The sequence below is a fragment of the Triticum urartu genome, chromosome 2A (genome assembly GCF_056163025.1).
Source record: "Triticum urartu cultivar PI428250 chromosome 2A, HENAU_Tu73, whole genome shotgun sequence".
Classification (NCBI taxonomy): Eukaryota; Viridiplantae; Streptophyta; class Magnoliopsida; order Poales; family Poaceae; genus Triticum; species Triticum urartu.
Window position 1 is genome coordinate 760,157,438 of NC_141874.1, and position 12,160 is coordinate 760,169,597.

The following is a 12,160-nucleotide window of genomic DNA, read 5'->3' on the forward strand; positions in this document are numbered from 1 at the left end:
CAGACATAGGTATGGTGGACTCACATGACATGAGAAAACACAAAATATCAACGAATTTGGTGGACGCAGCGAAAAATATAGAAAAAGCACATGCCAGACTAATGCAATGACTAAAAGATCAGCAGCGGCAGCTAGCAAATAGGCTAGCAGGAACGCATCAACTAGCAAGTAGGCTAGCAGAACGCATCAGCTGAGTAGATCAGCAAAGGGCAGCGGAACAACAGCAGCATGCAGATGGACGTGCGGGAGCAGAGCAGCAGCCAGCCAGCAGGGGCACACGCGGTCGACAGGAAGCAGCAGCTGCAGGCAAACGTGTGCGGACAGAAGCCTGCAGCTGCAGGAGAGCAACACGCAGGTTGCTGGAGCTGTACGGGCGGGCCTGCACGTGGAGCGGAGCCTTCCTGGAGCCTGGAGGTGCTTCCAGCCGAGCGCCCCAGCCGAGCGCACAGGAGGCGATGGTCCTGATCTGAGGCAGCCGCCATCGATCCAGGGGCAGGTAGCGGCCCACGAGGTGCCCACGCCGAAGCAGCTGGGCGAGCAGTCAAGGCGCCAGGCGGATCGCGGGGCTGGTGGTGCCATGGAAGACGAGATCGATCCAGAGAAAAACAGATCGATCGAGAAAAAAAATAGTGGATCGCAAGGACGAGTTGCGGCGTCCGGAGACCTAAACCTAGGCTCTAATACCATGTTAGGAAAGCAACTTATCTTTATTGAAGGCCCAAGAGGCATATATATATTACACATGACTTGAGGTGTAAGGAAACTAAACATAGACTAATAAGGACTCCTAGACCAATACTAATACTCCTTAACAGCCGGTACCGAGTCCAGCAAGGAGGAGGAGGTGACGGCGGCGCAAAGGGAGGAGGGGCGACGGGGGAGGACCGGCGCAGGGGATTGAGAGGGGATCCAGTGAGTGTGTGACTGTGAGTGGATCGGATAGGAGATGGGGGTGGGAGATGGAATGGCTTAGCAGTAGCGCTTATTGGTGAAATGCGCTGCTACTATGCTACGTAACAGTAGCGCCCATCGTTATAACGCGTTGCTGCTATAACTAGCCTCGCGATGGCCTCGTGAGAATTATAGCAGTAGTGCGTCTTTGAGCGGGCGCGCTACTGCTATATTTATTTCAGCAGCGAGTTATTCTTGAGCTCGCTACTGCTAATTAGCAGCAGCGCCTTATTTTAAAGCACGCTACTGATAAGATTCTGTGTATAGGCTTTTCCCTAGTAGTGGTTATTTATATCTCCCTTCCCGGGCCAAATGTTTCTTTTTCCTCCTGGTCAAGTTCCAGTTAGTCTTCTGTTCTGTTGTCTTCTTCAGCCGCGCGTATCTGTCCTGAGGATCACCCCCTCGCCTCATCAAACCATTTGCTGACCTGACAAATCTACTTCACACAAACAGAGCCAAGCTAGTTGTCAGTTAATTCACTCATCATCTACCTAAGCTTCTCTGCTCCCTCAAAAAAAAAAAACTAAGCTTCTCTGCTCCTCACCCTCTCTTTCTTTTCTTCCTACGTAATATGCAGGCATCATGCATGTTAACACATAATAACTATATACGAGTACATTAATCGGTGGCAGTCCGACCAAGCCTGATGTTTTCTTGGTGTTTTATTCGTCACTTTAGCTTTGTCCTCCGTTGATTCTTTTGTCAAGATCTGTGCTGTTTTTCTCTCTGTGTTCCTTAGGTTGCTTTTTGACTTGTCCCTTTTGGGGTAAGTCAAGTTTTCCTTGGGCAGAATTTTTGACTTGTCCCTTTCGGGCACCTCTATATATTGAAATTCACTCAGATCAGCTCCCATCTCATTTGTTCGGACAACACTAGGGCCATAGTAAAAAAGAAAAACTTCACTACATCCGACATCTCTGCTGACCTAAAAAATTATTCAACATGGACAACTATTAAGCAGCAGGACCAACTAAAAATATTAGCACACCTAAATATTTGACATCTAAATATATCATAGGATACTACCGGAACAACTAAAAATATTCGCACACCTAAATATTTGACATCTAAATATATTACAGAATACTATCAGAACAACTAAAAATATTCGCACACCTAAATATTTGACATCTAAATATATTACAGAATACTATCAGAACAACTAAAAATATTCGCACGCATAAATATTTGACATCTAAATATATCACAGGATACTACCGGAGCAACTAAAAATATTCGCACACCTAAATATTTGACATCTAAATATATCACAGGATGCTACCGGAACAACTAAAAATATTCGCACACCTAAATATTTGACATCTAAATATATTACAGAATACTATAAGAAGAACTAAAAATATTCGCACACCTAAATATTTGACATCTAAATATATCACGGAATATTACCGGAGCAACTAAAAATATTCACGCACCTAAATATTTGACGTAAAAATATATTACGGAACATTACCGGACCAACTAAAAATATTCGCACACCTAAATATTCAACATCCGAATATATTACAAAATATTACCGGACCAACTAAAAATATTCGCACACCTAAATATTTCACATGTAAACATATTACCGAATACTACCGGATCAACAATGACAGAGATAATGTCAGTTGAATCTTACCCTTGAAGCGTGCGAAGCAGTGAAGAACGGCGGCCTTCAATCGCCGGAGCCGGAGCTAGAGCTTTACCGGAGCCTCCACCACCTCCACCACCACCACCAAAATGCTCACAACCATCACCACGAGATATCCCATCACGAGATAGAGGTTTCCCTTACCTCCCCCAACCCTCTAGAATGCAACTATGGTGGAAAATGGGCAACAAATCGGCTAAGTTTCGTGTATAAATTAGAGTGTTTTTGGGTGGGGAGAGAAAGAAAGAAAGAAGGAAAGAAGAAGAATGGACGAGGAAGAAGGGGGGTGCGCGGCGACTAGTGGATTCTCAGCCACCTGTCGGTTATGCCGAGGCCGACTGGGCCATGTCGGTCAGGGCCAGGCCGACTGCATGGCCACCAGGCCGAGTGGCCGCGGGTGACATGGTTGAGCCAATGGTCGGCTTGCACGTGGAGGATGGGCCACTTATTGGCAGCGTCCAGGCCGACTGGGTCCAGTCGGCTTCCCTAAGGCCGAAGTTGTATTATCTTTATAAATAAAATAAACGGCGTAATATTTCTATAATTTATTAAAAAAAGTGTATTATTTAAAAAGAAATAGCATAACAACTCCACTTATTCATTCTTTCTTAGAAACTCATTCATTTGATTTTGTTTCTATTTTTATTTCATTTTCTTTGTTCTTTAAGGAAGCTTTATACTTGGTGAAACTTTGGAAGAAAGGGAGGGTCCTCTATAAACAGACTTTGCGTGAGGTCGGCCCCTGTGCCGTGGATTCCGGCCGCCCTTCTTCCTTTCTCCTCCACCGGCGCTGCCGGTCGGAGTGGGGGAGGAAGGAGGGTGTGCCCGTGTGTAGTGGCAGTTTTTCTTCTTCTTTTCTTCTCCCTGCCAAATAAAGCGGCGGCCAGATCCGGATCTATCTTGTGTCTTCCTCAATTTTATCTCCCTCTTGTTCATGGTATTGAAAGTGAGGTAGAGAGTTGGAGAAACCTCGGGCGTGGTTCCTATGCTGGCACCGTTGTGGGACGGAAAGAGTAGTAAATAAATGAAATAAAATATGTATCATGTCGTGTCAAATGATTTTTTTGATATTTTAATGTGGGTATATTTCTTCATAAGCTTAGTAAAAGCTTGCTATGTTTTTTTTAGGAAATTGGACAAGAGCCTGCATTTGTTTTTGAAAAAAACATTTTTTTCGAGGCAAAATAATAAGGGGCACGGAGGTTCTGGACGGGCCGTCGAGCTGAGAACTGGGCCACACTTTTCTCGCCGGACTGGGCTTGCTTGGGTCACAGGAGCCTCCCTTCTTCCCCTCCATCCTCGCTCTCGTCAGCCGCCGCCACAAACCCTCGCCCCGTTTCCCCAATCCCGGAGCAACCCCAAGCGGCGGCGGCGGCGGCGGAGATCAACGGTGTGGTGTTGGGGACAAGAGACGAAGATGGCCACCAGGTCCTTCTTTACCGACTCCGAGATTCAGTCCGACCCTGAGCTATCGGCGCTGATCGGGGAGATCCTGTCCCTCAAGAGCGAGCGCAGAGACTTGATTGGGTCTCTTACCCCGGGGATTTCTCGCTGGGTGGACGAGATCTCTCGAGCAGCAACGTCGTCCGTCCGGGGCAATGTGGACTGCACAGAACCCTTCGGCATCTTGGAGGATGTTGAGGATTTGGGCCAGCGGATGCTATCCATGTCCCATTTCCTTTCCTGCTCCAATTCTCACATCCCCTTGTACAAGGCCGACGAGCTGGTTAGCACATCATCCAAGTTGGTGAAGATCTCCAAGGATTTCTACGAATCTACCGAGCAGGCAGTGGATAAGGCCATGTCGGAGGCAGCAGAGGCGGAGCAGAAGAGGAAGGAGGAGGAGAGGAAAGAGGACAAGAAGAAGAGGGATAGGATGAGGAAGAAGGAGAAGAAGAAGAAGAAACAACAGCACAAGGAGAAGGATGAGGAGGACAAGAAGAAGAGGGCTATGATGAGGAAGAAGGAGAAGGAGAAGAAGAAGAAGAAAAAGCAGCAGCAGCAGCAGCAGCAGGAGGAGGAGGATGATGCACAAGTTATTACATCTGAGAAGATCACCGAGAAGATGGAAAAAAAGGATGAGGAAGAGGAGGAGGATGAGGAGGAGACGAGGAGGCAGCAGGAGGTGAGGAAGATCATGGCTGCCAATGAATTCTTGCGTCTCTCCTCCAATGTCCTGGCGAGACCCTTGTGTTACAGAAATGAGTTGGCGATGGTGATTACAGAGGAGGATGAGCAGGAATATGAGAGGGTGATGGAGGCGGAGAGGCAGGCAGCGATGGAGGCGGAGGAGGCCAAGAGGGAGGCAATAAGGAAGGCAGAGAAGGAGAGGGAGCGGCGGAGGGAGATGAGCAAGCAAAGGAAGGCGGAGAAGGAGGCAAAGAGGAAGCAGATCCTGCAGAACAAGGCGCCCATTGTGGAGAAGGAGGAGCGCATTGTGAAGGAGCATGCTGATGAGCAGGAAGCAAAATCCCCAGCGGAGCAGCTTAAAGAGCGGATGGATAACCAGCTGGGTTTGTTCGCAGGCCGCCGTAGAGCATGGGAATACTCAAGTGGCAGCAAGCCGGGTCAGTGCGGTGGATTCAAATATAAAAGTAAGTACAGAATGCATATATGCTGCAGCTTTATTATATTGCTTATTACTCAACTCTATTTGCATAGACTGTTTGCTTGCTCTATGCTATGCATCTCTCAAGAAATTAACTTCATTCAACTCTATTTGCTTAGGCCCCACAGTATTCCATAGTTTTTGCTGCGGTTGTTAGCACATGCATGCCACAAATGATTGTATATCAATCATGCACATCCTGCTTAGATTAATCAGCAGTTTCAGGTCTGTTTCTTTCACTTGGCTTGTTGTTATGGCAGTACAGAAATTTGAAGTCACACACTTGTTGAATGGCAAAGTTGGTCAGAACTCAGGAGCAAACACCGTAGTGACACTACTTAGTCCGTCTCCTCTAATTTGATCAGAAAACAATCAAAGTGAATTGTATATTTATTGGTACAGATCCTGGCATCTACTCCCTCCGTTCCCAAATATTTGTCTTTCTAGACATTTTAAATGGACTATGACATACGAATGTATGTAGACATATTTTAAAGTGTAGATTCATCATTTTGCTTTGTATGTAGTCACTTGTTGAAATCTCTAAAAAGACAAATATTTAGGAATGGAGCGAGTAGGTGTTGGCGTGCTGACCGGGCTGCATGGCGGGTGCATGCAGCCCGGCGGCTGTTAGAAGTCACTAATTAGTCGTGTAGCTCCGAGCTGAGTTAGGTTCAGCTGTCATCCACCGTAACAATCAGCCAAAACTATGGTAAAATATCACCATCCAAACATCTATGTAGTTTTTGTAAAACTCTGAAAAGCCATGGTTTTAAGTAATTGTAGTATTTGTTGCCCACACGTTGGAATACCGTGGCTTTAAATTACCACAGTTTAAAAAAAAACTAAGCCTATGTTTGCTCTATGCATGTGAGAAGTTTGCTTACTCAACTCTATTTATTTACTCTTTGCTGTATGCATGTCTCAAGAAATTTGCTTAGTCTTTGCTTAATTGTGTTGCAGCTCTATTGAGTGCTATGCAGTTTACGCATTGCATACCCGGTATCATCCCGCCCCGTGCCGCTGTTATTGAGAGCTCCTTGCAGATCTACTCCTTCAAAATTACTGGACTAAGTGGCGACCTGAAATGGCCACTCAATGTGTATGGTGTGGTCGCTGCCCGAGACACCGTGGACCACAACCGCAACCTTCTCTTCTCTCAGTCAAGTGTTATGTATCAACTACTTACATCTGAAAATGTATGCACTGTTCTATATTTAGTTTTCTCTTCATTTTCTGCCTTTTTGTTAAGTACAGTGGTATTTTCTTCTTCAGCAAAACACTCCATTTAAACACAACGATGATCTATTGCTTGCAGGACTGTTCTTTGTGCTTGACTGGCCCGTCACGTGCTATTTTAGCCGTGGACCCTGTTGACTTTGAAGTTGAGCTGCGAGTACATGATGGCTATGATTTTAGAGGTGATGGGATCAATGATAGAGAATTGATCTGTGTTAGCAACCGCTACGAGGTCGTACCCAGCGGTGAGATTCAACGTTTAACCTTCTATAGTCCGTTGTGTAGAGGAGTGTTGAGCCTTGAACGACTTTCTAGTACGGTCCAGGCAACTATCTTGTCGATTCATGTTGTCGGAGAGGGTCATCCTTTTAAATATGGAGGGGAAGTTTTTTGTTGGTCATCTAGTGCAGATGGTAGTTCTACTATACATGAGAAGGTTGTGCTGTTTCATTCTCTTGAAGGAATTCCTCAAGAAGATGATGAGTTAGATCTAGATGGTTACCTCCCTCTGTCAAGAAATGTCGTTTCGGTTGAATCTGGAGGAGGGTTGAATGTTGTGGTAGAAACGTATGGGGGATCTTCTACATCTACTCATGTCTACTTCCCTTGTGAGAATTGCAACATCAGTCAGCGTACATGTTTGGTTTGCGGCTCTGAGGTGGAGATCACTGTTGCTTGGTCCCAACTTGTCCGCGACAAGATGGACCTTTTGATTGATGGATATACCACCCAGGCCTAGTATGCTGTCTTGGCCATTTATTTTTGTTTTGCTAGTGGTGTGCTAAGGCAAGTAGAATGTCAAACTGTATGTGTATCCGACTCTGTGTACTGACTTATCTTGATACGGTTGATTGGAGCAGTACATATACAAAGAAGTACATATACAAAAATATGCTACGACAGCAGTGGAGATTGTAAACAATGAGATCATATGATATTGCAACGGTATCTAATCTAATTAGGTACCAAGAGACAGTTGCAAGCAACATAGAGAACACTGACCTCTTGTTCAAAGGCAGGGGGAGTTGACGTGTATCGACTGCTGTGGACTCCACCAGTCTTTGATTCACTTTCAAGAGTCAAAGGGGACTGCTTCCCAAAATGTTCATGTAATCGTTAGGAGCCCAAGATGGCCTGCCAGGAAGATATGGAAACTTCCGAATCAAAAGGCCAAAAGTCGAAGCAAAAAGCTCCTAAGAGCTTTTGTGGCTTTTTCTTGCTAAAGTGGAAAAGCTGTAAAAGTAGAAGCAAAAACCCAAACAAACATGGTCTAAGGGCATATTTAACGTCAACCCGCAAAAACCGGGACTTCCTATGTGACGCTCTCTACGTCAGAGTGTCGAGGTTTTGCACAGGGCGTGCCTCACCTGGGCCGGCCCAGAGTGGCAGGCGGTGGCACTTCGCGTGGTGGAAAAAACGCCAAAAAAAACTGACTGCGGGGCTATCCTGCGATTAGAACCTAGACTTGGCAGATAGTAGCGAGTTGTGCTAGCAGCTCCTTCCATCGAGCTTCTGTGCTATAGATGCACTGCGGCTCTTAAAGAAGAAACGACAGTGGCGAAATCTAAACATTAATAATCGAGGCCAGCTGCGAGTGAACCAAAATCGCTAGGCATTGTTACTAAAAATAGCAACCCAGTACTTCTGAACTATAAGTCGCACCAGACTTAAATCTTTTTCGAAATTTCAGAAGTTATTTTTCGAAATATGTAAATATTTTTCAAAAGTGAACCCTTTCAAATTTATGAACAAATTTTGAAATATGTAACTATTTAGCGCGGACTGTGGCGGCGGCGACTGCTAGTCCTCCTCGTCGCCGGAGGAGATGACGATCACCTCCCGCGTGGAGTCGCCGCCAACCGACGAGGACAACGGCCCCAAAGTCCGAGGGCGGCGTCTCCACGAGCTGCCAGATCCTGCCTCAGAATCTCCTGCCGGCGCCAACGCCCAGGACTTGCCCATCGCCGGAGATGTGGAGGGGGTTCGGTGAGGAGGAGGAAGGAAGAGGATGCGATGTGGAGGGCGCTGGAGCGTGGCTTAAATAGCCGCGGACAGGCCATGCGAAGGGTCGGTCTGCCGCTTCAATGCCGCGCAGTGGCTGGAGTTGGTTCCTCGGGAACCTGCGGCCGCATTGAAGCGGCGGCTTCCGAGAGGTCGCATCAGTCAGCTCCGCCCTCCCTCCCTTCGGTCACATCGTTGCATTAATGCCGGCGTTCATGTGCTCTGGCTGGCACGGTAAGCGGCGCGTGCATCGGAAGGAAAGCGCGGAAGGGGTGGCAGGTTTTTGGTGGGCTAAGGCGGTCGCAAGCGGGCTTGGGAGCAGTCTGACTCCCGCAAACCTTCCCCACTTTTGTCTCCGATTTGCAGGAGAAATCACGTTTAGATCGCTCCGCGGACCGATACAGGTCGGCATTGGATGGCATTCGCGGTCTAGACAGCCCGGTCCGGACGGTCACGGGAGGTTTGCGGGTCCTCCTTGGAGATGCGCTAAGTGCACCAAAAACTTAATGTAAACAAGGTGAGCACAACAAGGATACTAACAAACACAAGTAAGTTACACAAACTTACTTGAGCAATATCACAAGATATGGAAGTGTATGACACAAGTTAGTAATTCGCACTAATCACAAGATATATCAATAGTAGCAAGTATGAATTGCGGAATATAAAGTGTAGTCTTAAATAATCTCTATAAGGAAATAACCGACACAATATAATTAGGACAACAAGATATAGTGAATGCGAGGTCAAGTGACCAAAGTAAACCACAAATAAGGAGATATGGTTAAGGATAACTAAAGTGACGGAGAGGAGGATGTATCCCGATGTCCACTTCCTTGGAGGGAAGCTAGTCAACGTTGGAAACAACACCATGAAATCTCACCCCATTCTCCTTGAGATATCACCACGAAGGCGATTCTCAACCACTATTGGTAGACCTTGAGGTCGCCTTCATACCTTTACAACCTTTTGGCGGGGGGGGGGGGGGGGGGGGGTGGCAAATCACAAGTTGATTCCTCAATGGAGCACTCCTATCGCCTAGGAGTCTCAAACCTCTAAGAGTAACAAGCTAAATGGGAAAATGCTCAAGACTTGCTCAAATGACAAATTTCTTCGGTTAGAAGGAGAGAGAGAGAGAGAGAGAGAGAGAGAGAGTGGATCTATCACTTGGTGGAATATCTCTCAAGAACACTCACTAATATCTTATATATCTAAGATTTGATGCAGGAGAAAGTGAGAGGGAGCCTTTTGTGTTCTAGGGTTCATATAAGTGTGCTACTCGACCCCTCCATGAAGTGGTCAAGGGGTATATGTAGTGTGGCCTCAAAACTAGGCGTTTGATTGTAAAAGGGTGTGTAAGTACTGGACATATGGTAGTTACTAGACATATGGTGTGTACGGAACATCTGGTCGTTGTATGTTTTGCACAGCTAAACGAACCAGCAGAGACAAAGTAAAAGGGGCACATGACGTCTGGTAGGTACCAAACTTCTATTGAAATTTTGGTTCTGTATAGGTTTACCGAATTTCTGGTGTTTATCGAACATCTGGTGGCACAGACATCTGATCACTAGGGATAGCAATGGCACTTGAGCTTGATGTTGACATTATTCTTGGCTCAAGTTGGAAAGGCAATCCTAATCACGACTCTTAGTGAAGACATCAAATAGCCCCCACATAATCATGTGGAAGCACAACTTTGTATTCCATCTTCACATACACATCACGTGATCACTCGCAAGCATCAAGCATGTAATCCTTTGGTACGCCAATCTTGAACTTTCCCTTTTCAACCATGATCATCATCACTTGATGTCATCCTCTCATGGGCACTTGGAATATTTCTCTTGATGCAAGCTCATGAGAATGACCTAACCCTCATAGACATAGACAAGCACATATCATGGTTTAGTACACAAAGCATGTTTGACAATTTTTTACCATACCACAAGATCCCATGTGGTATATTAGTTGCGCTTGTGTGTTTACCATTTAGAATTTGATCTTCAAGCTTTATCTCGGTCAACCTTTATCTTTACTCCATGATCAAAACATGATATCTGGAGGGCCATTTCTTTTTATCATGATAACTAACCAAAGACAACTTCAAATGAACAAGTATTCAACATGACTTTTCTTCCTTGCATCAAGGCAAACTATTTTTCTTTTTGAATCATCTCAATCTGAGGTCGTATGCAAAATCTGCAGCCCCAACAGTCTAAGATGACAACGAGGAGAAAAGTTTTGCCCCACACCACACCTAGACATTGATGTCCGATACATTGCGTGAGTTATTCGGACCCCAAGATTTGTTGGGATTGAAAAGTTTTCAATATGAATGTCTTCGTCTCATCGAGCTGGATGGTTTTTATTATTAAATCATTTCAATCTAAGGTTGTATGTGGCTTGCGTCTTCCAAAAACTAAATTGTTGTCGATGGCATTCATTCTAGATTTGGAACTAATATTGATGGTGTTCATTCCAAACCTGAACCTGGATCAACTCATTATCCTAAGCATGACAACATCTGAGATTCTTCAATCACTTAATGTATTCCATTTTGATCATATCTTGTTTACCACATGGAATAATTATTGGTCATGTTTGATTCAACCATTTGACTCAAACTTGATGCACAACTATATGTGGATGACATTCATTCTGAATTCATTCAACCTTCTTATTGCATTACCCATGGAACAAACCTTCATATATAACTTGGTGCCATTGTTTTCATAGAAGTTTTCATTCATTATCAATTCTCAATGCACATGTTTGTGTTGATGGATTACTTCATTCAATTCATCCAATATTCTTCATGTATTATCAATGGAACTCTCGCGAGAGGCACATCTCTGCCTAAGAAAAAAATATTTTTTCTTTCACGAGAGGCATGCATTTGCTTGTCGTGGAGGCACTGATTTTGCTTCCACGAGGGGCAGAGTTGTGCCTCCCGAAAAGGAAGACACGTTTTTTTTTGCTTCCACGAGAGGCACACAGTTTGCTTCTTATGGAGGCATATGTTTGCTTCTGCGAGAGGCATTCTACCTTTTGGAAAAAGGAAAATATTTTTTCTGCTTATACGAGAGGCTCAAGTTTGCTTCTTGTAGGCACAAGTCTGCTTCCACGAGAGGCACATGAAAATAAAATATTTTCTTTTTTCACGAGACGCACATATTTGCTTCTCGGAAAAGGAAAAGTTAAAAAAAATCATGTTTTTGGCTATAGGTTTTTCTATCTTTTGCTGGCCTTTTTGGGAGAGAAAAAATTCATCAAAACCTATTAACATGGGATCTAGTTTCGAATATCTCAACACGAGGAATCGAACAGTGGAAACGGTTCATGAATTGGACACACGGTTATAAGAGATAAAATGTTTTCAAAAACAAATCTATGAAAAAAGTGAAAACTCCTAGGCTACCATTTGTCAGCCCCTGAGAGGGTGGGAGTGACATTTACAAGGGGTTCTCCGTATATTTTTTCAATAAAGGGTGAATTTTATTGACTCAAAATGAAGCATCAAGTGGATAGAAACACAATGATCACACACCTGGCCTCTGCATAGTTAGGATGCACATAGCCACTACGAACACACACACACACACACACACACACAAAACGCCGGCAAATAGCAAAGTCATATATGACCAAAGTTAGCTATGCCTAAGCGAGAGAAAAAAACCCGAAGCGATCAAACCTGCGGTTGA

General features: G+C 44.9%; 1 protein-coding gene across 1 annotated transcript; it reads left to right on the forward strand.

Moving 5' to 3' along the window:
* The first annotated feature begins 3,912 nt into the window (after positions 1 to 3,912).
* On the forward strand, positions 3,913 to 7,305 carry LOC125527644 (uncharacterized). Its single transcript, XM_048692154.2, has 3 exons — positions 3,913 to 5,199; positions 6,177 to 6,412; positions 6,532 to 7,305. The coding sequence occupies exons 1-3, from the start codon at positions 4,023 to 4,025 to the stop codon at positions 7,189 to 7,191; spliced, it is 2,073 nt and encodes a 690-aa protein (XP_048548111.2). The 5' UTR covers positions 3,913 to 4,022; the 3' UTR covers positions 7,192 to 7,305.
* The last annotated feature ends 4,855 nt before the right edge of the window (positions 7,306 to 12,160 follow it).